A 26,041-nucleotide genomic window follows, 5' to 3' on the forward strand; every position below is an offset into this window, starting at 1 on the left:
AAAAAACTAAAAAAAAGAAGAAAAAACCTAAAAAACAAGAGCTAAGAGCTCATATGGCACTTGTGGCGAGGCAAGAACAGCTAAGAGCCAAAAGCTCCTATGGTATGAGCTCTAACAAAATTCTAAGAACCAATAGATTGATTTAAAAGGAAAATCAGAGGCTTAATGCCGGTCAGGATTTAAAATAAGAGCTCTGAGTCACGATGTCGTTCTAAATATGAAAATTCATTAAGATCCGGTCACCCACTCGTAAATTATAAATACCTCATTTTTTCTAATTTTTCGTCTCCCTTGAGCCCCCTCCCAGATGGTCGAATCTGGGAAAACGACTTTATCAAGTCAATTTGTGCAGGTCCCTGACACACCTACCAATTTTCATCGTCCTAGCACGTCCAGAAGCATCAAACTCGCCAAATCACTGAACGCCTCGCCCCAACTCCCCCAAAGAGAGCGAATCCAGTATGGTTACGTCAATCACGTATCATGGACATTTGTTTATTCTATCCAACAAGCTTAATCCCGATTCCTCCACTCCAAGTGTTCCAAAATTTCTCCCTCCAACTCCCCCCAATGTCAAAAGATCTGGTCGGGATTTGAAATAAGAGCTCTAAGACATGAATTCCTTCTAAATATCAAATTTCATTAATATCCGATCACCTATTCATAAGATAAAAATACCCCAATTTTAATGTTTTCCAAGAGTTCCGGTTTCCCCCTCCAACTCCCCCCAATGTCACAGGATCTGGTTTGAATTTAAAATTAGAGCTTTAAAGTACAAGATCCTTCTAAAAAGTTTTCTAATCACGTATCTAAGACTTCTGCTTATTTTTCCCACCAAGTTACATCCCGATCCCTCCAATCTAAGTTTTTTCCATGATTTTAGATTCCCCCCAAACTTCCCCCAATGTCACCAGATCCAGTCAGGATTTAAAATAAGAGCTTTGAGACACGATATCCTTCTAAATATCAAATTTCATTGAGGTCCGATCACCCGTTCGTAAGTTAAAAATACCTCAGCTTCCCTGGAAGTGCCTAAAGTAGAAAAACCGGGACCGATAGACCGACAGACCGACAGACAGACCGACAGAATTTGCGATTGCTATATGTCACCTGGTTAATACCAAGTGCCATAAAAACTAAAAAGAAAAAAAGAAGAAAACACTAAAAAAAAAGAAAGAACTAAAAAACTAAAAAAATAAAAAAAAGAAAAAAACTAAAAAAAAATTAAATTAAAAAACAAGGGATTACAAGAATTCAAAAACCTTAAAAAAGAAAACCAAAACTTTGAAGCTTAGCAGATATCATTGTTAGAAATTGCACTTGCCTTAATAATCAAATTTCTTTTGAAATAATTTCATTAAAACGCAAGGGACAATGAGAATTCTTTTTTAGAAGCCTGCCGCGTGCTGTGATATATATATATATATATATATATATATATATATATATATATATATATATATATATATATATATATATATATATATATATATATATATATATATATATATATATATATATATATATATTATAACAAATTATATTAAATAACCAACTTTATATATTCAATATTTAATTAGAATATACCTGCATAATAGTTTGTTTCACTCAGGCTAAGCTAATTGTCTCCCAATAAAGAAAGAGAAACTGTTTTTACTCAGATTAAGAACTTGAGCACGGTTGGGATAATACACATATACCTTACCCCTTGTATGCAGTCTTATGTAGCAAAGTAAATAAAAAGAATGATGTTTTTCTGGGTTACCAAATGGCATGTATGCAGCATTTCAGGAACGGCTCAGGGTACTGTAATTCTCTCTTTTGAATGTTAACATTTCTCCTCTTATCATGCATGTAACATGCATGCAGTAAAGTACTTGAATCTATTTTACTTCTTTATTTAAATAAAATATAAATTTTGGATCTAATAAATTTGGTATACATTCTGTCACTGGTTGCCGGCACGCACAGCGTATTCCTTCTTCGGCCCTTAAGAATAGCCTTGTAGATTGGTTTACCGTTATATATATCGTCTGGATCTTTCGAAAAATTTTGATAACATACTCCATAGACGATTTTTTTTCTTTTATAATAATCTTATATAAATCTTCAGTTATTTTCTTCTTTGTTTCTCGTATAAGAATGATTTTTTGTGGCGTTGTTTTATCAGCTAGCATGGTTAAAATGTGTGTTTCTGGTATATTATGTAAAAATAGATAAAGAAAAATTTAATTGAGATCTTAGAAATTCTGTGTCTTGCTTAAGATAGTCTTTTACTGCTATTGAATAAAAAAACAATTTTTTTTCCAATTTTAAGTAAGGAGCAAAATTAAAACTGTAAACGAACAGAAATTATTAGGTATTAGAGGGGACTGCTTCTCCTTAACTCCTCGATCTTTAAGCTAACAAATAAATTAAATGATCACGAATCTGTGTTCTTTTTTTCTGGCAAAAGACCAAATTCCACATTTTTGCAGATAGAAGCTTGAAACCTCTACAGTAGGGTCCTCTGATATGTTGAATCTGATGGTGTAATTTTTATTAAGATTATATCATGTTTAGGAAATTTTTCCCCCTATGAAGGGGTTGTTTATTATTATCTTAACCATTGGTGGGTAAAACAAAACCTAATGAAACTTATATATTTGAAGTCAAAGTAAAAAGCCGATTCTTTTGATATATCTTTAGGTATCAAAATTAGTTTCTTAGAATATTGGTTACTATTCAGCCGGGTTGCTCCATACTAACAGCTCGTTACCGTGAACTGTTTGATTTAAGAATTAGCCTGCTCTTCAGGCTATAGTTTCAGACGTTCTCCTTTTATTTCCTAGATTGCGAGTTTCTATTATTTAATGGTCTGATTTCTTGCTCTTTCCCAGAATACTTGCTTTTTTTACGCATCCTGTTCTATTTTTTTCTGGTTGGGTAATACAGTTACTGTTTACATTTCTAGCCTGGTTGCATTTCGTCAGGCTTGTATCTATGTTTACTATAATAGGTTTGTATCTATGTTAAATTAAATATTAATTAATTTGCTCTTAACCAACTCTACAAACAATAACACATGTGGAAAAACAATAAAAAAGAGAAAGATTACAATAAAGTTATAAAACAATGAAACTTACTAAAGAGACGGACGACAGGAAGGTGTTGCAAATGCCGGTAAAAGGTTGAATCTGACAAATGCATATCCAGCGTGCCTAGATTTTTTAGTCATATCGGGTACTCCCACCTTACAAAATATTTTCATAAAATGCTTTATTTCGGTATATGCTATCACTACACCATCGGGAGAGACAAAGCTAAAATTAAATAATAGGTTTGTATCAAAACAAGAGACCAGATACGCTTAACAGGTTTTTACTTAAAAGAGGGTAAAGACCGGAAAGACAGAGGATAGAACGTGCTGTTTTGCATTTTTTTGCTTATGAACACAATTGAATTGATATTGAAACTATGATAAAAGTAAATTTTAAAATTTTTAGCCCAGGTTAAATTCTGAAAATGTTTTGCTTTTGAGAGATTGAATTTTGTTTTCCCTAGCCTTGTTTATTTTCCTTGAATGTCACAAGGAAAATACCCATCACATAGAAATATTCTTTTTCATAACTTGTTTCATACTTTTCTTTCTTACTTATAAAAAAATTCTTAAATTTAGAGTGGTAAAAATCAAGATGAATATCTCCAATTTAAATCTCGAACAACATCAAATGATCAAACACACCCAAACACAAAAGAAAAAATATATAAAAGAAGAACAATATCGATATCCTAGTTTACCTATATGACGTGTTGGTTGAATTAACCCTTAGGCGTAAATAATCAATCGAACAGACTAATACTACACTAAAAATCAAAAAGTCATGTTTTCACCTTTTAGTTAGTTAAAACATGGAAAAAAGAGGTAAAATTCACAGAACTTACAGACAATACATTCTAGTTTAAGCAATTACAGACAAATGGAATAAGCCGAGAGGAATCATGGTGTTTTTTTTTTGTCATATCTCTGGTTGCATTGCAATGGTTTTTATTATATATTCTTGTAATTTATAATTGAGAAAAGCTTCCCAGACAATCTTTTTCGTAGAGACTAAATACAAAAAACAAGTGTTGTTCAGATGAAAGTAAGGAGAAACATTAACAATCAAAGCGAGCAGAACCTATTCATTAGGGTGAAGAGCAATACCTTGCTCTTCACCCTAGAGTTTTAAGCACTTTTAAAAAGGCTTCCAGTTCTAATTAAACGGCATTTTGTTTGTGGAATTGTTCTTAAAAACTGGGAGGAGCAGTCAAACTATCGGGGTTTCAGCGGTAGGCAGCAGCGTAGTAAGAGACGATCAAGACACTAAGTAAAAACTTCAATAGCACATAGCTCCTAAAAATACTGTCAGATTAAACAAGAACTACACAATTAGAACTGCCTTGCCCAAAACCCCTATATAAGAAACTTTTCGTCCCTTGGCATGAACAACAAGAAAAATATATTAGCTTGAAAATCAAGAAAAGTGGCTGAAATCACGAGATGCTGCAGGCACGGCATCTTTTCTCCTTCTTTTCCTCAGATAGCGGGGCACAGGAACAGCAGAGAGGGTTGTGTAAAAGCTCATTTTGAAGGAAATTGCCACATATAGTGCCTGTTAAAATTATAAAACAATAATATTCGAAATATAATCAATTTTTACGAAAAAGGAAATTTTTATATAACACTGTAGTAGCTCATCTTCTATCTATATATATATAAATAACTTGTCTGTGTGTGTGTGTGTGTGTGCGTGTCGAGTGACGTCATGTTTATGTGTCGACTGACGTCATGTTTGTTGATTGACGAAATTACACACTGGGATATCAGGACACAAATGACGACCGGGACACCGGGACATAGGGAATATAAATGACGACCAGGACACTCAAAGAGAAAGCGACCGGGACACAAGGAATGTTCGATTAGCAATCACCATCAACAAAGCACCGGGACACAAATGACGACCGGGACACAGGGAATATAAATGACGACCAGGACACTCAAAGAGAAATTACAGACCGGGACACCGGAACACAAATGACGACCGGGACAAAAATGACGACCGGGACACAGGGAATATAATTAGCAGGAAGGATGAGGAGTATTGGCGACGAGTAGGGCTCATGATGAATAAGGAAGCTTCTATGTTTTTTTTTTTTTTACTTTGGCTGGAAAATTATTGATAACGGAATTCTAGTTGGTCATTTTACAAGTAAAAAGTACAAGGTATCAGCTATTGTAGTATATGCCAGTTAGGACCAAGTGTTGGAGATAGTAGTGACTGAAATGAATTTACCTACTGTTACAGGACTAGATAAACAGAATCCCAGATATAAATAAGGTATTATATATAGGGGATAGCTGAGATTGCTATTTTTGGGGTATATGGACTGCAGACATCAAAGGTGTATCCAGGATTTACGTTTAGAGGGTGCTATTTTGGGGGGAGATGTTTGCAAAAAAACTTTAAAACACACATAAAATTTTTTTTATAAGCATTTTAATTTGTTTCTACGAGTCAGACAAAAATTTCAGAGAAAATTCAAACCCTAACCCCCTCCCCTCTCCACCCGATGTGGCCTTGGCTGGTGTCTTGTTCTAGATAGGTTTTTCATAAAAAAGAAAATTCTATCAGTTATAGACAGGTGCAGTTCTGTAAGTGGAGCAATTTACTTATAAAAATTGCAGTATAAAGTCACAAAATGGCTCATAATTAACATGGCAAATATATCATGACAAAATGGCCAGCGTTATTGATTATATTATTGGAAGTTGAAGACAGGAAGGATTGATACAACATGCTCGAATATATGGAAGTCCTCTTACGGATATTAAAAGTAAAACTCATCATCTAGTAATGTCTAGAGTTAATCTAAATCTGAAATTTTGGAAGGATGCATGCCCTCCGGAAAGTTGCGATAAATTCAAGAATGAGAATTTGAGAAAAACTTTCCAGGAATAATTGAATGTGGTAAATCTAGACTTTTCCAAGTTAAAGCAACAGGGCCTCAATTATTGATAGGGAAAATGCTAAAGAGAGGAGGGTAGAACGTTTTTAAATGTGCTTAACAGTGATAATATTAGAGGAAAGGATACAGAAAAGAATGAAAAGGTTTGCAACAATTTTGAAATGCTAAATGGCTTACAATCTCTAAATCTTTAATTTTTTAAATCTTTAATTATTAATTCATAAATGCGTGAGCTATCATACTCCTTTATTCATTAAGGTCATATATTGTGAACAAGCGTTTGATTCAGTCGAAAGAATAGCTTTATTGAAGGTAATATCCTTATTAGGTAAACCAAATAAATACATTAAAGTGATTTGTGCTTTGTACGAGAACAATAGTGCTGCAGTTAGAGAAGGAAATAAGGTTAATGCCTGGTGAAGTGCGAGGAAGTGTGATTGTGATCTTGTCTTAGTGTATTACCGGAAAGCGTTTGACCTGATGCTCCATTTCATAACTCTGAAAAATTTACGCGCAATGGGTGCACGCAAGTATATTCTCCTTTTAGTAATCGAGTTTTTTTGCAAGATCGTTTCCAGTGCGTCAACACCGTTTTCCCTGGAAATACCAACTCCGAATGGGCTGAGCTCACGTGTGGTGCTCCAAAAGGCACGAAACTTGCAGCGCTTTGTTTTTAGCAGTTATAAATTTTGTCCGTTCTGAGTTTGAGGACAGGTTTAAGTATGTAAACGACTTTTCGATTCTTCTAAAATATCTCATTGAAAATTCTGAGTCAGTTCCCTAGTTCAGTGATGTAATAATGAGAAACTTTAAAAGACCAATGTACTAACAACAGCCTACAAATCAACGAAGGAAAACGAAAATCCTTCGTTTTAATCCTCTTAAAAGGAACTTTGTCAGTGCTCCTCCACTGTATCTTAACGTATCTTTGGCTCTAATTTTCAGTGTCACATTTAGCATTAACTGCTCGTTTTGAGCTCATATTGGTAAAATCACTAAACAGGCAAATGGTGCTATTCTTACCCTTATCTTACTACGTCGTTCCGGTTTTTCTGTGTTCAAACTTAAGACGGCTCATCTTACATATATCTGACCAATTCTCGAGCATGCTTAACCTGTATGGGGCCCTCAAGTCAACTGACAAGCTACTTAAGCGGTCATCTTGAGTCGCCACAAAACAAGAGCCTTTAAAGCTATTCTTTCAGAGGCATATGTAAGTTATGAATCGGCATTATCTTTCATACAACTACCGTCCCTTTACAAACGTCGTTCGGGTTTTATCTACAAATTTAGCCGATTTCTTCTTAGCAGTGAAAAACATATAGGGATTCTACCACCAATTATGAGCAATAAAATAAACACAAGATAAGCTATGGAAGCGAGACTAGAATTGCTTACTCCTAAAACAAACCGTTTTGCCAATCTATTTGTTCCCTTTTATCTGTCAGTGTTTAACAAATTATTGTGTCCTGTTTTTTTTTCTTGCTTTCGTTGTAAGTACTAGCGCTATTCAGTTGGAATATTTTTATTCTAAGCTATGATTGGTCGTATAAATAACACTTTTCTATTATTAAGTGGCTTGAAATAGGAATAAATGAAAGTTGAAGAGGGACGTTGGGTAACGAGAATATCTTTTAAGCAAATAGAAGTAGAAAAGCCAAGGTCCAGGGAAATTTCACACTTGAAAAATTTGTGGAATAACAGAATGATAATTACAACAGGTAAGTATGTGAATGAGACCTTAACCCTAATCAACCATCAAATTACCTAGGACAAATCATATAACCAAACAATCTACTTAAAAGAATTGTCCATGTACCTGCAACACTGTCATTAGTAAATGTGATCTATCATTATAAGTGTATCAAAGTGATGCCTAGCTATAAATAAAATCTTAAAGGGGATTTAAGTTTCTTAACAAGCATTCTCGGTCTGTTTAATTTTAATTATATAAATCAACACGTGGGGGAGGTTTATAGCCCTTAGTTCTTTATTTTTCCTGTTTATTTGCTATTTCCCCTTATCTCCCTTTAGATAGCTTATTTTTCTTTCACCAAATTCAAACAAAAAAATATTTAAATAAAATAATTTAAATAGCTTTTTGTCTAATGGAAGCAATTAAAAATGTCCCAAGAACTAAGTGTCCTTTAAAAGGAGATGCGTAAGGGGAAACTCAGCTCTTTATGCTGAAGGTTTACTTTTGATTTACCGAAATGTGTGAGAATGCAATAAATGCGGCTAGGTCCTGGGGTTTGATCTAGAATAGAATCTTGGTGGGGGGGGGGCAATATGACAAGGGTGCCAATAATTGAAAAAAATTGACAAATATATTTAAAAAAAAGTGAAAAGCGCTCTCTTTGGGGGAGTGGGGGGAGGGTTAATTCTGAAAAATTAGAAAAATAAGGTATTTTTACCTTACGAAAGAGTGATTGGATTTGAATGAAATTTGAAGTTTGGAAGGATATCGTGTCTCAGAGCTCCTATTTTAAATTCTGACTGGATCCGGTGACATTTGGGGGAATTGAGGGGGGAACCTAAAATCTTGGAAAACGCCTAGAGTGGAAGGATCGGGATGAAACTTGGTGGGAAAAGTAAGCACACGTACCAGATACGTAATTGACATAACCGGGACGGATCCACTCTCTTTGGGGGAGTGGGAGAGTGGGAGGCTAATTCTGAAATAATTAGAAAATGAGGTATTTTTAACTTAAGAAGGAGTGATCGGATCTTAATGAAATTTGATGTTTAGAAGGATATTATGTCTCAGAGCAGGTATTTTTACCTTACGAAAGAGTGATTGGATTTGAATGAAATTTGAAGTTTGGAAGGATATCGTGTCTCAGAGCTCCTATTTTAAATTCTGACTGGATCCAGTGATATTTGGGGGAATTGAGGGGGGAACCTAAAATCTTGGAAAACGCCTAGAGTGGAAGGATCGGGATGAAACTTGGTGGGAAAAGTAAGCACACGTACCAGATACGTAATTGACATAACCGGGACGGATCCACTCTCTTTGGGGGAGTGGGAGAGTGGGAGGCTAATTCTGAAATAATTAGAAAATGAGGTATTTTTAACTTAAGAAGGAGTGATCGGATCTTAATGAAATTTGATGTTTAAAAGGATATTATGTCTCAGAGCTCTTATATTAAATGTCAGCCTTATCCGGTGAAGGGGATGTTGGGGGGGAACCTAAACTCTTGGAAAATGCTTAGAGTGGAGGGATTGGGATGAAACTCGGTGGAAAAATAAGCACAAGTCCTAGATATGGTATTGGCATAACCGGAATGGATCTGCTCTCTTTGGGGGAGTGGGGGGGAGTTAATTCTAAAAATTAGAAAAAATGAGGTATTTTTAACTTGCGAAAGAGTGATCATATTTTAATGAAATTTCATATTTAGAAGGACCTCGAAATTTAGATTTCTTATTTTTATCCCGACCGGGTCCAGTGTCATTAGGGGAGGGGGGGGGCGAAAATGTTGGAAAACGCTTAAAGGGGAGAAATCAGGATGAAACTTGGTGGAAAGAATAAGCACAAGTCCAAGATAGGTGACTGACATAACCGGACCGGATTCGCTCTCTTTGGTGGAGTTAGGGGGGTGGGAGTGATTCGGAAAAATTAGAAAGAATGAGGTATTTGCAACTTACGAACGGATAATCAGATCTTAATGAAATTTGACATCTAGAAGGATCTTGTGCTTTAAAACTCTCATTTTGAATACCGATCAGATCCGGTGACACTGAAGGGAGTTGGAGGGGGAAGCCGGAATTCTTGGAAAACGTGACATCGAGGTATCTTACGAATGGGTGATCGGATCTCAATGAAACTTGATGTATAGAAGAATTTTATGTCTCAGATGCTCCATTTTCCATTTGAATCGGATCCGGGGACATAGAGGGTTTGAGGGGGGGAAACAGAAATCTTGGAAAACGCTTAGAGTGGAGATATCGGGATGAAAATTGATGGGAAGAATAAGCACAAGCTATAGATACGAGATTGACATATTGGTACGGATCCGTTCTCTTTGGGGGAGCTTGGGGTTGTTAATTTTGAAAAGTTAGAAAAATTGAGGTATTTTCAACTTAAGAACGGGTGAGCGGATCTTAATGAAATTTGATATTTAGAAGGAACTCATGTCTTAGAGCTCTGATTTCCCGACCAGATCTGTTGACATTGGCGGGAGCTGGAGGGGTAAACCAGAAATCTTGGAAAATGCTTATAAAGGTCGTAGATACGTGACTGACGTGACCGGACTGGATCCACTCTCTTTGGGGGAGTTAGATGGTGGGGTTCAATGCTATGGCAAGTTTGGTGCTGCTGGACATGCTAGGACGATGAAAATTGGTAGGCGTGTCAGGGAGCTGTACAAATTGACCTGATAAAGTGGTTTTCCCTGATTCAAACATCTGGAGGGAGGCTGAAGGGAGAAAAAAATATAGAAAAATTGAGGTATTTTTAACTTGCGAGTGGGTGATCGGATCTTAATTAATTTTCATATTTAGAAGGACCTTGTGACTCAGAGCTCTTATTTTAAATCCCGACCGGCGTTAAGCCTCTGATTTTCCTTTTAAAGCAATCTATTGATTCTTAGAATTTTGCTAGAGCTGATACCATATGAGCTCTTCCAACCTCGTCACAAGTGCTATATGAGCTCTTGTTTAAAGTTACTTTTTATTTCCATAAGGGAGTGGGGAATGCATTAGGGGTGGGATAAAACATAATATATGACAGTGTTGACTTTCAATGGTCTTCTTTAATAATTATAGCAGATAAAGCAATTTAATTGAATAAGTCAAAATAATAAATTTAGCACAAACGCAGAGTAAATAAAGTTTTATACTGGACTGAATGCATGCCAGAAAAGAACTGTTCTTCTGCGTTTGAATTTGTTTAAGAGCAGTGGATAATATCCAATCCCTGTGACGCCATACGAACAATTTCTGACAACTCGTTTCCGGTATTGATCGACGTTGATTACTTTGTTACGGGGCCAATTTTTTATCCTGAGATTTGTGTACTTTGGCTATCAAAAGCAAAATCCTACGGTGAGATTTACGTGTCAAAAAAGATTACAAAGTTCCCTGTCAAAACTTTGTATTGTTACCTGTGTGGGAGTCTTATTCATTGCAGCGTTGCCAAATAGGACAATGTTGCTAAAATGAATAGAATGGTGGTATATATAGCGCTTTGATATTGGATCATTAGAAATGAAAACCTTCTAGAGCCCGTAAGATTGCAAATTGAATCCAATTTATAGTTTATTTCAATAGACAAAATTAATAAAATCCCCATTAAGTTTATTTTAATGATTTTGAATTTAGAATTTTGATTAAAATCTGAAAGTGTGCTTACGTTTTATAACGACCACACTCAAGAAGTGAAGTTGGGTTAATCATAATGAAATATACCAGAATACGATAAAATATGATATTTTAGTAACATAAATATGCAAACTACAACAGAGAATTATGGATATCAGGCCGACCGAAACGCATTATTTTGAATACATAACATATTCCACTGTACATAATAAATATTTAGTCAAAATATGTCTGCATTGTAGTTTTTTTCAATCAGGGCAAGCTGATTATCTTCAAGTGCATACGGAGAAACCGGTTTTTCATCACATCAGAAACAACAATGGGGTCACTATAACACATTTGTAACTTTGAAAGTAACTAGAAAATTAAAAATGTAGAGAAAAAGCAAAGCTAAAACGAGATAGTATTTGTTTTCTTTCGGTAATAATACATCTATTTCTCTGATCTTTATTAGCCTAAATTAAGATTGTATAACTTTATTTTCACTTTCCCAACTGAAAAGGAAGCGGAAATACAGAACAGAAGAAAAGGAATGCGAAAAATCTTCAATGCAAAAAAAAATTAAGTTAAGTAATGACTTAAACAAAATGCTTGCTTGTATTATACGCGCCATGTTTCTCATACTTCTATCAAAAGATAGTCCAATATTGATCGGGTCGTCTTAGGATCTAAAACCACATTTTTGACAAGTGTTTTCTGTGTGTTACTGAATATAACGATCAGGCAAACTATAATTGACGGATAAGGTTCAAAACGCTGTCTCACTCTTTCATCTCTTTCTTTTTGCGTTCTTTTTCCTGCTCCAGCTGATTCATTTTATCTCTTTTTCTTTTGTGTTCGTCTGAGCACGTGTAGTTTGTCTGTTCTTGGTGATTTATCGAATTGAAATTCTTTCGGAAACGTGAAGCTCTAAAACGACTTTCCATTTACATCTCTAATTGTAAGTATGGGAGAAAGTGTTTATGTTACCATTAATAGCCGAAATTGGTAAAAATTGACTTCACCGGTGAATGTCCAAAATAGCCTATCTTTTTTTTTTACCTTGGATTTAATCAGCATTGCCAGTCTGTTTTTTCAGTTTAATGCAAGGTTTGATAATTGCAGCTTCTGATATTTATAATCAAATTTAACCTAAACTAACAAAATCTAATATAAGTTTAACTTTTACTCTTACAGTTTTCATAAGACTGAAAAAAGCTGACTCCCAAAGCTAATTAAATCCAAGCAGAGAAAAAAGAATTTCTTACATTCATCGATGAATGTCAATATTAACCAGCTTTCGGATATTCACAGTAACATTTATTTGAAACACAGCAAAGCTCTAAGTTTGAATATTCATCTTCAAATCATCAGAGTTATTCTTTGGAGTAGCACCAGCGGATCGATAAGATCAAGAGCCACGATTTAAAAATAAGACACCTTGTAACATCCATTCCAATAACAAATTACTGGTCTCCTCATATTTAGATTTCCAAGTTCTTAGTAAAGGAGTGTACAAGAGTAAAAAAGCGTGTGAAGATTTTGTAGGTACAATTTTTATGACCTAATGCTACTTTTTATTAGACTTTGTCCTTCTTTGACACTGTCTTATTTTGCAAATCTCAAATTCCTACTACATACTACTACATACCTACTTCAATCAGTACTACAGCAAATCTCAAATCCTACTACCTGCTATTTGAAATCAAACACTCATACTGCTCTCATGCCTCATGCCTTATTTAGGAAAATGACTCATTTTCGTAAATAGCCAAGCTCCATATTCGTAAATAGCCAAGCTCCATATTCGTAGGCTTGAGCAGACATCCAACCTCGGTCGTTATTCATAGATGGTTCAATTGAAATAGCAACTGGCTCTCATTCATCACTGAAAGTGATAATTTTTTTTAAATAATAAATCAGATGATATTAATCTTTCAAACACAAAGATGAATTGATACTAGAGTTTTGGTATCAGCTAAATGTTGAACATTATTAAAATTATTTTTTACATATCCAAAACTCTTGATTAGAATAAAAAGAATTTTTCAATTTTTATATTTTCCTGTAAAATTTTTGCCATGTAGCGGATTTAATCAATTTATTGCTGCTGAATTTAAAGTGTCTCAAATGTCGAAAAAGCTATGATGATTATTCAAAACGATTAAGCATTTTCACAGAGATCAGTTACTGAGAGCCACAGAAACGTTAAGTGTAACCTATTAGATATTTTTATGGCACTTGGTATTAAACAAATGACATATAGCAATCGCCAATTTTGTCGGTCTGTCTGTCGGTCTATCTGTCTGTCGGTCCCGGTTTTGCTACTTTAGGGACTTCCAGGTAAGGTAGGACGATGAAATTTGGCAGGCGTATCCTGGAAGGGACCAGCTTAAATTAGATATAGTCGTTTTTCCAATTTGACCATCTGGGGGGAGTGGGGGGCTGGTTAATTCGGAAAAATAGAAAAATGAAGTATTTTCAACTTATGAATGGGTGATGGGATATTAATGAAATTTGATGTTTGGAATGATATTGTGTCTCAGAGCTCCTATTTTAAATCCCGACCAGATGTGATGACATTGGGGGGGGGGTTGGAGGGGGGAAACCTAAAATCCTGGAAAACACTTAGAGTGGAGGGATCGGGATGAAACTTGATGGGAAAAATAAGACAATTCCCAGATACACGATTAACATAATCGGAACGGATCCGCTCTCTTTGGGTTAGTATGGGGGGGCGAGTATTTCTGAAAAATTAGAAAAAATGAGGTATTTTTAACTTACGAAAATGTGTTTAGATCTCAATGAAATTTGATATTTAGAAGGGTATCGTGTCTTAGAGCTCTTATTTTAAATCCCGACCAGATCTGATGACATTGGGGGGGGGAGTTGGGAGGGGGAAACCTAAGACTTGGAAAACACTTAGATTGGAGGTATCGGGATGAAACTCGGTGGGAAAAATAAACATAAGTGCTAGATACATGATAGACATAAACGGAACGGATCCGCTCTCCTTGGGATAGTTGGGGGTAGGTTATTTCTGAAAAATTAGAAAAAATGAGGTAACTTACGAACAAGTGATCGGATCTCAATGAAATTTGATATTTAGAAGAATATCGTGGCTCAGAGCTCTAATTTTAAACCCAACCAGATCTGGTGACATTGAGGGCGGGAGTTGGGAGGGAGAAACCTAAAACTTGAAAAACACTTAGAGTGGAGGGATCGGGATGAAACTTGGTGGAAAAATAATCACGAGTCCTAGATACATGATTGACATAACTGGAACGGATCGGCTCTCTTTGGGGTAGTTGGGGGAGGGATTAATCCTGAAAAATTAGAAAAAATGAGGTATTTTTAACTTACGAACGGGTTATCGGATCTCAATGAAGTTTGATATTTAGAAGGATATCGTGTCTCAAAGCTCTTGTTTTAAATCCTGACTGGATTTGGTGACGTTGGGGGAAGTTTGGGGTGGGGGAGCCCAAAATCATGGAAAACGCTTAGATTGGAGGGATCAGGATGAAACTTGGTGGGAAAAATAAGCAGAAGTCTTGCATACGGATTTACATAATTGGAACGGAACCGATCTATTGGGGGAGGGGGTTAATTCTGAAAAATAAGAACAAATGACGTATTTTTAACTTATGAAGGAGTGATCGGATCTTCATGAAACTTCATATTTAGAAGGACCTCGTAACTCAGATCTCTTATTTTAAATCTCAACCGGATCAAGCGTAATTGGGGGGGGGCGGAAATCTTAGAAAATACTTAAAGCGGTGAGATCAGGATGAAACTGGATGGGAAGAATAAAAACCTGTCTAAGATACGTGACTGACATAACCAGACCGGATCTGCTCTCTTTGGTGGAATTGGAGGGGGGAGGGTAATTTAGAAAATTGAGGTATTTGTAACTTACGAAACGGTGACCAGATCTGAATGAAATTTGATATTTAGAAGGATCACGTGCTTTAAAGTTCTTATTTCAAATTCCCACCAGATCCTGTGACGTTGGGGGGAGTTGGAGGGGGAAACCGGAATTCTTGGAAAATGTGAAAATTGGGGTATTTTTATCTTACGAATAGATGACCGGACCTTACTGAAATTTGATTTTTAGAAATAATTCATGTCTCAGAGCTCTTATTTCAAATCCCGACCAGATCGTTTGACACTGGGGGGAGTTGGAGGGGGAAATCTTGGAAAAACACTTGGAGTATAGGAATCGGGATGAAGCTTAGTGGATAGAATAAACAAATGTCCTTGATACGTGATTGACACAATCGTACTGGATTCGCTCTCTTTGGGGGAGTTGGGGGGAGGGACTCAGTGATTTGGCGAGTTTGGTGCTTCTGGACGTGCTAGAACGGTGAAAATTGCTAGACGTGTCAGGGAGCTGCACAATTTGACTTGATAAAGTCGTTTTCCCAGATTCGACCATCTGGGGAGCTAAAGGAAGGGAACAAATTAGAAAAAAATAGGTATTTATAACTTACGAGTGGGTGATTGGATCTTAATGAATTTTGATATTTAGAAGGACATCGTGACTCAGAGCTCCTATTTTAAATCCCGACCAGATCTGATGACATTGGGGGGGGGGGGGTTTGAGGGGGGAAACCTAAAATCTTGGAAAACACTTAGAGTGGAGGGATCGGGATGAAACTTGATGGGAAAAATAAGACAACTCCCAGATACACGATTAACATAATCGGAACGGATCCGCTCTCTTTGGGGTAGTATGGGGGGGCGGGTATTTCTGAAAAATTAGAAAAAATGAGGTATTTTTAACTTACGAAAGGGTGTTTAGATCTCAATGAAATTTGATATTTAGAAGGGTATCGTGTCTTAGAGCTCTTATTTTAAATCCCGACCAGATCTGATGACATTGGGGGGGAGTTGGGAGGGGGAAACCTAAGACTTGGAAAACACTTAGAGTGGATGTATCGGGATGAAACTCGGTGGGAAAAATAAACATAAGTGCTAGATACATGATAGACATAAACGGAACGGATCCGCTCTCCTTGGGATAGTTGGGGGTAGGTTATTTCTGAAAAATTAGAAAAAATGAGGTAACTTACGAACAAGTGATCGGATCTCAATGAAATTTGATATTTAGAAGAATATCGTGGCTCAGAGCTCTTATTTTAAACCCAACCAGATCTGGTGACATTGAGGGGGGGAGTTGGGAGGGAGAAACCTAAAACTTGAAAAACACTTAGAGTGGAGGGATCGGGATGAAACTTGGTGGAAAAATAATCACGAGTCCTAGATACATGACTGACATAACTGGAACGGATCGGCTCTCTTTGGGGTAGTTGGGGGAGGGATTAATCCTGAAAAATTAGAAAAAATGAGGTATTTTTAACTTACGAACGGGTTATCGGATCTCAATGAAGTTTGATATTTAGAAGGATATCGTGTCTCAAAGCTCTTGTTTTAAATCCTGACTGGATTTGGTGACGTTGGGGGAAGTTTGGGGTGGGGGAGCCCAAAATCATGGAAAACGCTTAGATTGGAGGGATCAGGATGAAACTTGGTGGGAAAAATAAGCAGAAGTCTTGCATACGTGATTTACATAATTGGAACGGAACCGATCTATTGGGGGGGGGGTTAATTCTGAAAAATAAGAACAAATGACGTATTTTTAACTTATGAAGGAGTGATCGGATCTTCATGAAATTTCATATTTAGAAGGACCTCGTAACTCAGATCTCTTATTTTAAATCTCAACCGGATCAAGCGTAATTGGGGGGGGGGGGCGGAAATCTTAGAAAATACTTAAAGCGGTGAGATCAGGATGAAACTGGATGGGAAGAATAAAAAGCCGTCTAAGATACGTGACTGACATAACCAGACCGGATCTGCTCTCTTTGGTGGAATTGGAGGGGGGAGGGTAATTTAGAAAATTGAGGTATTTTTAACTTACGAAACGGTGACCAGATCTTAATGAAATTTGATATTTAGAAGGATCACGTGCTTTAAAGCTCTTATTTCAAATTCCCACCAGATCCTGTGACGTTGGGGGGAGTTGGAGGGGGAAACCGGAATTCTTGGAAAATGTGAAAATTGGGGTATTTTTATCTTACGAATAGATGACCGGACCTTACTGAAATTTGATTTTTAGAAATAATTCATGTCTCAGAGCTCTTATTTCAAATCCCGACCAGATCGTTTGACACTGGGGGGAGTTGGAGGGGGAAATCTTGGAAAAACACTTGGAGTGTAGGAATCGGGATGAAGCTTAGTGGATAAAATAAACAAATGTCCTTGATACGTGATTGACACAATCGTACTGGATTCGCTCTCTTTGGGGGAGTTGGGGGGAGGGGCTCAGTGATTTGGCGAGTTTGGTGCTTCTGGACGTGCTAGAACGGTGAAAATTGATAGACGTGTCAGGGAGCTGCACAATTTGACTTGATAAAGTCGTTTTCCCAGATTCGACCATCTGGGAAGCTAAAGGGAGGGAACAAATTAGAAAAAAAATAGGTATTTATAACTTACGAGTGGGTGATTGGATCTTAATGAATTTTGATATTTAGAAGGACATCGTGACTCAGAGCTCTTATTTTAAATCCTGACCGGGATTAAGCCTCTTATTTTCCTTTTTAAATCAATCTATTGATTCATAGAATTTTGTTAGAGCTCATACCATATGATCTCTTGGCTCTTAGCTCTTCTTGCCTCGTCACAATTGCCATATGAGCTCTTAGCTCTTGTTTTTTTTTTCAAATTCAAATCCTTTAGGTGACCATATAACCATGGGGAATTTCCATTGCTCTGAAGTGTAAAACAGAATTATTAGTGAAAAAAATAGAAACTAGAATTGATTTGAACTCGAATAAAATTCTTTGATGACAATGATGCTAACTAGAATGCTTAATGAGGGTAATTTTTATTCCAAAAAATGGTACAGAGATTTGAGAATCTTCAAGAAAGTAAAGTTTCCTTGCTTTATGTCGTGAGACTTAGCAATATTGACCATGATAGAAGCATCAAGTAACAATTAATTCACAACCACATCTTAATAATTTTTGTTCAATACTGATCAGAAAAAAATTTCAAAAACAATATTTCAGCTCTACAATCTAAGCAAAATCTTTAAAACCCTGTTAAAAATTTCATAACGACTGTGCACCGTAGTCATACGATCGGAGATGCCTACACAGTAAAATTTTTGTCGAAAATGAAATATTGCCATCAACTGACACACAGTGTCAGAAAAATGAATCTTGATTCCATCTTCCTTCTTGGGATTTCAGTTATAATAGATATTTCCAAAACACTCCCACATTTATATTTTCAATAATTAAAATTGTGGGCTATCAATCAATTACAAAATCGACTCAATTAATTTATTTAAGATATCACATCTAAATAAATAAATATCATTCAGAATGTTTTGACCTTTTAATAGTGAATTAAATAAAAAAAACAAGTTTTTTAACTGCAAGTAAGGAGCGACATTAAAACTTAAAACGAACAGAAATTACTCCGTATGTGAAAGGGGTTGTCCCCTCCGCAACGCCTCGCTCTTTACGCTAAAGTTTGACTCTATCACTACTCTAATTCTTGAAACAATAAAAAACTTTAGCGTAAAGAGCAAGGTGTTTTGGAGGGGACAACCCCTTTCACATAAGGAGTAATTTCTGTTCGTTTGAAGTTTTAATGTCGCTCCTTACTTGCAGTTAAAAAAAAATTATTTAATTTCTGAACGTTTTTGAATTTATACATGTTTTGATTTTGGCTCACCGCACATGAATGGTTAAAAGGAAATTTGCATATTTTTTTTTTTTTTTTTTTGCTGAATGGCTTTCTCATAGTTTTGATCGGATGATTTTGATAAAAAAAGGAGTAGGGGAGGAGGCCTAGTCGCCCTCAAATATTGGCTACTCAAAATGCAGCTAGATTTTTTTTTGTACGAATGTTTTTGTTAGTAATAAACATACGTACCTTACAAATTAACATGCGTAACGAACTGCTATATTTGTGCATTATTGTTACGTATATGAGGGTGTTCCCCCCTCGTCAATACCCCACTCTTTACATTAAAGCTCGAATTTTATCCCAAATCTATAAGAATGACCCCTGAATCACAAAGGTCGTAGAATAAATAGTTGAAATTACTAAAAATACTTTAGCATAAAGAGCAAAGTATTATCGAGAAGACAAACCCCCTTATAAACGTAATATTATATGTTTGTTTTAAGATTTTAATGCTACTCATTACTTCCAGGAGAAAAGATTTATTTAGTTTCTCGTTTTTTTTTTCTTAAATAATCTTAGAAAATCCTTCATGGAAATTTTCTTCCCTCGTGATAAATTCCTCCATTGAAAAATCTTTCCGCGCAACCCCCTCCCACGAACCACTCTAACCCCAGCGCGATAAAGTCCCCTGAAAGCGCCTCTACACTTCATAATAACCATTACTATATGTAAACAATAGTCAAAGTTTGTAACTTGCAGGATTAAGTCGTCCTCAAAGACATAGTTATTAGGTTTTTGACTAAGTTGAACAGAATCTAACTCAAAATCTATCTGGCTATCTCAAAATTTGGTGACTTTGGGGGAAAATGTCCGTGGGAGGGGGCCAAGGTGCCCTCCAATTTTTCGGTCACTTACAAGGGGCACTAGAACTTTTCATTTCCGTTAGAAAGAGCCCTCTCGCAACATTCTAGGACCACTGGGTCGATACGATCACCCTTGGGAAAAAAACAAAACAAACAAACAAATAAAAACGCATCCGTGATCTGGCTTCTGGCAAAAAATACAAAATTCCACATTTTTGGAGATAGGAGCTGGAAACCTTAAAAGCAGGGTTCTTTGATATGGTGAATATGGTGGTGTGATTTCCGTTAGCATTCTATGACATTAAGGGTGTGTTTCCACCTATTTTCTAAAATGAGGCAAATTTTCGCATGCTCATAACTTGATGTTCATAACTCATAATTTGATGGGTAAGAGTAAACTTGATGAAACTTATGTATTTAAAATCAGCATTAAAATGTGATTCTTTTGATGTAACTATTGGTATCAAAGTTCCGTTTTTTAAAGTTTCTGTTCCTATTGAGCCCGATTGCTCCTTACTACAGTTCGTTACTACGAAACTGTTTGATACCACTAGATAATGCAAAAACAGTAAAGGTAGAGAAATGAACACGGGAAAATAAATTAAGAAATGGTAATGATTCAAATAGGGAAAAAATATAGTAGAAAAACAAAGAGAAAAATAGCGGTAAGAAAAACATCCTTCAAAAAGAGTGACAAGTAAGAGGGTGGTAGAAGTGCAAGCAATATTAATTTGGGATGCGATGATAAAAATTACAATATTAGGTTTTGTAGAAGGCTAGAAAATAAAGACGATAAACATGGTTGAATGGATAGTTTCTTGAGCGTGTTCAAAAAAGAAAAAAAATATATTGTAAATATGCTTTCTTTTCTTCTTTTTTCGTCTTTAACTTCTTTTTTAATGGCGAATCTTTTGTATGATTGAATTCCTAATGTCTTCAAGGATCCCATATTACAATACATCTATTTTAATTTGACCTCTAGATCAAACAGAATTCTCGTCTCCTTAAAATTGGTGGTTGTTTTGTGTGATTAAAACCTTATTCTAGGGTTCTATTCTGAGATTTTACACCTTCTGTATCAGCCTCATAATTGATTCTGCATATTTTCTTTTTGTTGCATTTGCACTATCGAGGGTTAATGGAATTGGCCTCCGACCCTACTGCTATTAAGCTAATTCTGTTGCTTTAGATGTGTCTTGGCTTAGCACCTATGGTTACATACTACAAACAAATGGCTGCCCTGTCCATTGAGCAAAGTTCCTGCCAGAGTGAAGGCAATAAAGTAAATCATCTGATTTTTTTATTTGTTCCTTGTAACTTGTTTTATGAAACTCTTTTTGATAATTTTCAGGACTGTTATACCCTAATATGAATGCCTACTAAAAATTTATTTCCTTTTCTTTTTACTTTCTGGTTAAAAAGTAATTTCTTTTCTTTTTACGGTTCTGAAAACACAATTCCCTGGCAGCATTTTCTTATCAAAATTAAATTTTATGTTAAAGATTAAAGCCCTCCGCTGCTTTCCTTTTACAAAATATTTTAGTTCTGTACAATTTGACTTATTGATGTATGTGAAAAATAGCTCAACTTTGTGTGCCAATTATAACCCAGAAATATTCATTATGTTCAGGTAAACTGTTTGTGATTCCATTTTATTTAGGTTTATTAATTATTTTCAATCCCAGTTTTTCTGAATTTAAACCTCACAAAGCATGGAGACTTTCTGCGTCAATGTTCAAGCACTAGTTTCAATATTGATGTTATATTTTTATTTTGCGTGGAATTTTCTATTTATTTTATTTTTGTTTCAGACTGGAATGGTTTTATGCAAATTACGCGACTGTCCGCGTGCCGAATGCTCAAATCCGGTAAAGATTCAAGATGATTGCTGCCCTGTTTGTCCTGGTAAGTATTGATAGTAATAAAAGCATAAAGGCGAGATTATGTTAAAATTCTTGAACTAGGAAGTTTTTTCCTGCCGAAAATCAACACAAGAGCTGTGGAAATTTGAAGGAATGTGATTGTTGAAATTTAGAAGATTTGATTTTAGTAAATGACAATTCAAATACTTAAAACGAATAAAATGTTAAATTTGTAAAAAAATCTTGAATTGTTGTCAAAAGTTGGCACGGGAACTGTGAAATTTTGAAAAAGTCTTTGTTCTAGAAATATGAAAGGTTCTGTTGTAAAAATAGGAAAATGTGGTGTATTATGAGACAGACATAGTGAAATTTTGTAAACATCTTGAAATGAATCTTGAATTGAGTCAACATAAGATCCATGGGATTTTGAAGAAAGCCTTTTTTCCTGAAATTTGAAAGGATCGGTTATAAAAATATGAAAATTCAGAGTCGCTAGGATGAAAACGTGAAATTTGTTAGATTTATGAATTTTTTGTTGTTGTTGTTTTTCCTGAAATTTGAAAAGATCGGTCATAAAAATATGAAAACTCCGAGTTGCTAGGATGAAAATGTAGAATTTATATGTTTAAATTACATTTATTGTTGAAAACTTAAAGAAATTAAGACATTGTCCAGTGCACGGGGGATGTTATTGAATAGAGTGGAAGAAAATAAATTGCTGCAAAATTGAAAAGTTAAAAGGAACAAAATGGGAAATTATAAGAAATTCGTGAATTGCGACTGGGTTTTGTTGTCAAAAATCAACACAAGAACCATGGAATTTTGAAAAAGTGGATTTACTTGGAATGTGAAAGGATCTTTTCTTAAAATATAAACCTTTAAGGTCGTTATAAGGAAGAAAAAATAAAATTTGTTACAATATTGATTTAGGAAGTTTATTTTTGGTCTACAATTGATGTAAGAAGGCTGTTTTGCCAACAGGGTAAAAGGGAAAATAATGTGAGGTTAGTTAAAATCCTTAAATTAGGAAGTATTTTGTCATCAAAAATAAACATAAAAACTCAAACAGAAAAACTTAGAAACAATAGGGATTTTTTTCCAAGACAGTGGAATTTAATTTGGTGGATATTCCAGCCCCAACAGGCATACTCCGAGGTTTAACATTCATCGCATTTTAAATAAAAGAACAGAATGGAAACAAAAATAAATATTAATCAAATAAAAAGTCATGGTGAGGATAGGGAATAGTGGGAATTGGAGGATGTGAAAATTATTTTGCTTTTTAAGCATAAAATAGGTTTTTTTGTTATTGTCGGGGATTCCACCGTAAGCGATCTCCACGATCCTTTTATGCTCTAAAAAAAAGAAAAAAAGAACTATTCCGAACACTATTCCGAACACTAGAACTAATCAAATTATGGTAAAGAAAATATACACAAATTTTTCGTATTTGTTGGACTTGCATGGTTAAGATAAAGTCTTGTTTTTCTCCTATTCTAGATCTTGTTAGGAAGTATTCCTATGTGTCGACAAATTAGGCGGAAGTGACCATTTGTCAAGTATTTTGGCGTTTGAGCCAATACATTTATGTTGTACGTGTCAATACCTTGACCAACCTTTTTGCCCCTGTGAGGGTATGGGTTCCCCTACAGCTTCGGTGAGACATGCCTGTCACATTTCCACTGAAATCTCAGTGAACAAAAATTGAAAGGAAAATTGTTTTTTTTTTGTTTTTTTTTTGTAGAAACTGAAGTAAGAATCTCCCAAAACTCCTTTTTTGGACGGATTTCAACCTTCACTCACCGGCTCGTGGGTCAAATAAAGCCTAGAATTGAAAACAAAATTTAAGGTGTGGCTCAGGATCAGGGCTTCCACTTTTCGGTTGCATTTTTTGCTATTTTTATATAAATTTTCCCTAAAATTCCTTGTCTTTAGATCCAATTTCTCCCTATTTTTCTCCCTAGAAAAAAGAGATATTTTGCCTTAGATTTCCATACAATCTACACGAAAAGCGTAATCTACCATCAAAGTGTTATTTTTTACTTCAGATAGTGATATATATAAAATCTTTTACACCGAGAACGCATACAAAAGTTCAAGTAAGTGTCATCTCTAGCCCTTGATCGCACTTACCGCTTGCTTTCATCTTGAAGCCAGCAACAGCTTTCGGTAGGCTGACAGTTGATGAAGTTTTATTTTCATTTGTCAACCAGTAAGTGACTGGAATAAGTGAGACTAGTGTGATGTTCTCGAAACTATTTCGGATGTCTGGTCTGATTAATTTCAGGAGACTAAACAAACGCTCAGCTGGTACATTACTAGAAGGTATCGAATAGATCAGTGATATGCACTTCTGCAATTCTGGATACTTGATTTCACCACTGCAAGTCTTCAGACTAGGTATCTTCATCCAGTACTGCTCAACTGATAGGTCTTCAAGCTGGGCATCTCCCAAATGAAGCTCAGTGACACCGGTCATTGCCTGAGGGTTTCCATTCTACGTCCGTTTCTTGTACGCAACACTTTACTATTGGAACAGGAAATCTCGCAAATAGTGACCTTCGAGATTTTGGCTTTAAAATTCTTGCATTTTTTGGTTCAACCAACGCCAAAATATCATAAATTTTGTCTTCAGACTTGAAATGGTCTTGAATCTGCCTAATTAGGACTCTATAATAGTTTTGACAAGACTGGTAAAAGAGATCAATGTTATCACTTGGCTCTTGAGCATCTGCAAGTTCTTGCATTGAATTAGTTGCAGCTATTCCCGCATATGTCTAGTTTAAAAGCTGGTACTCACTTGAAAGGTAAAGGTTCAGTATGGTAGACAAACCAACACTGCGAATATAGTCTAATTTCATTAGTTAGACGCAGCATCATTCACAACTTTGCTGACACTTGCCTATAGGGAATGAAGAAGTGGAGGCTCAGATTGAAAAACTGTATTGAATTATTTAGAGAGGCCAAGAGAGTAGTTCATAAATTCATGGTATGGCTTTGTCAACTCGCTTTGTAATGTTGACAAGATAATATCATTGGTTATTGTTGGGTCGTCAACGTGGCTTCTACTAAATAATGAGTAAGAGGAACCCGGTGCTCAATAAGCCTCTTTATGCAGGCCTGAAGGAACAACCAACGGGTCTATCCTGGTGCAAGAATTGGGAGTACTTTGCATTCAAAGAACTTCTGAAATTCGGCATACTTATCTCGCCTGGAAGCACTCCTGGAAAAGTGGGCATATATATTTCGTGGCAAGTCTCTTGTGTCTCGGGAAGTGACAAGCATGCATAGGATAAACATAAGGGAATAAGATGGCAAGAGCATTTCTCATTCAATATATGAGGCACCATGGCTTTCATTAGCGTTGAAGCAGATTTATTGGCTCCAAAAATGACGTTAGTAGTATCTGCACAAAATCCAACAATATTTTGCTAGGGAATCGAGTTGTTTTTAATGACTTGTTTGATGCAGTTAGTCAGATCCTCAGCTGATCCATCACTACACCTAGCCATGTCCAATACTTCAATATAAAGTTGTAGGTTTTTCTCACTAAAAAATATTACAATGACGAATTTTTCAGCCTTTTGTTTGAAAAAATCAAACTTTCACTGAAAATACTTACTTTATCCCAGATTTCTCTGAAAATCCTTACTTTACCCCAGATTTCCCTTTGTCCCTATATTCAAAATAAATATCCATAAAAGAAGTGATTTCTCCCTAAACTAGGGTAGTCTCCCTAAAAGCGAAAGCCCTGCACAGGATTTGCTGCCTAAAAATGAAGCCAGTATAGGGGGCAAAACCATTTTTGATTCTTGACACCTAAGTCACTTATCCTTATTTTACTTGACCAAGGAGACTTAGAACACAAGAAAACGAAAAAGAAAAATTATTGAAATGCGTGAAAACGGAGCCACACAACTGCCAGAGGACCAATATACACCAATAGGTAATGACGTTGATGATATTGAGCAAATCAATGCCTATTGAAAATGATGGAAGGTTTACTTAAAATTGAGTTATTAGTGATTTCCCTAAAGAGATTTAAATATAGAAAGGTTCTAGTTGCAGGTCATCTGGTAAGCAACTTTTTAAAATAAAGTTGCTGTTAAATCACAGGTAAGATGCTGAAAAATATGAACGCTATTTTCAGATAAAGGGACCTATCTTATAATTTTTGGACCAATTTGATTTAACTGCGTTGTAATTAGACTGACTGACTGCATTTGAATAACTGTGATGATTTTGGTGAAATTTGCCTGGTTGCAGGCATATTACTTGGAATACATATACTTAATGCTAGATTCGTTAAAGTGATTCGTTCGATATATA

The 26,041-nt window shown here is 35.6% G+C and overlaps 1 protein-coding gene across 2 annotated transcripts in view; it reads left to right on the plus strand.

Moving 5' to 3' along the window:
• The window catches only part of LOC136032879 (chordin-like protein 2), a 301,335-nt gene that overhangs the window by 162,932 nt on the left and 112,362 nt on the right, over positions 1–26,041 (plus strand). For both annotated transcript variants that reach the window (XM_065713319.1, XM_065713310.1), the window contains exon 6: positions 21,662–21,755. In XM_065713319.1, coding sequence (XP_065569391.1) covers positions 21,662–21,755 — 94 coding nt within the window. The remainder of the gene's footprint in view (positions 1–21,661; positions 21,756–26,041) is intronic.

This window comes from Artemia franciscana, chromosome 1, assembly GCF_032884065.1.
Source record: "Artemia franciscana chromosome 1, ASM3288406v1, whole genome shotgun sequence".
Lineage (NCBI taxonomy): Eukaryota > Metazoa > Arthropoda > Branchiopoda > Anostraca > Artemiidae > Artemia > Artemia franciscana.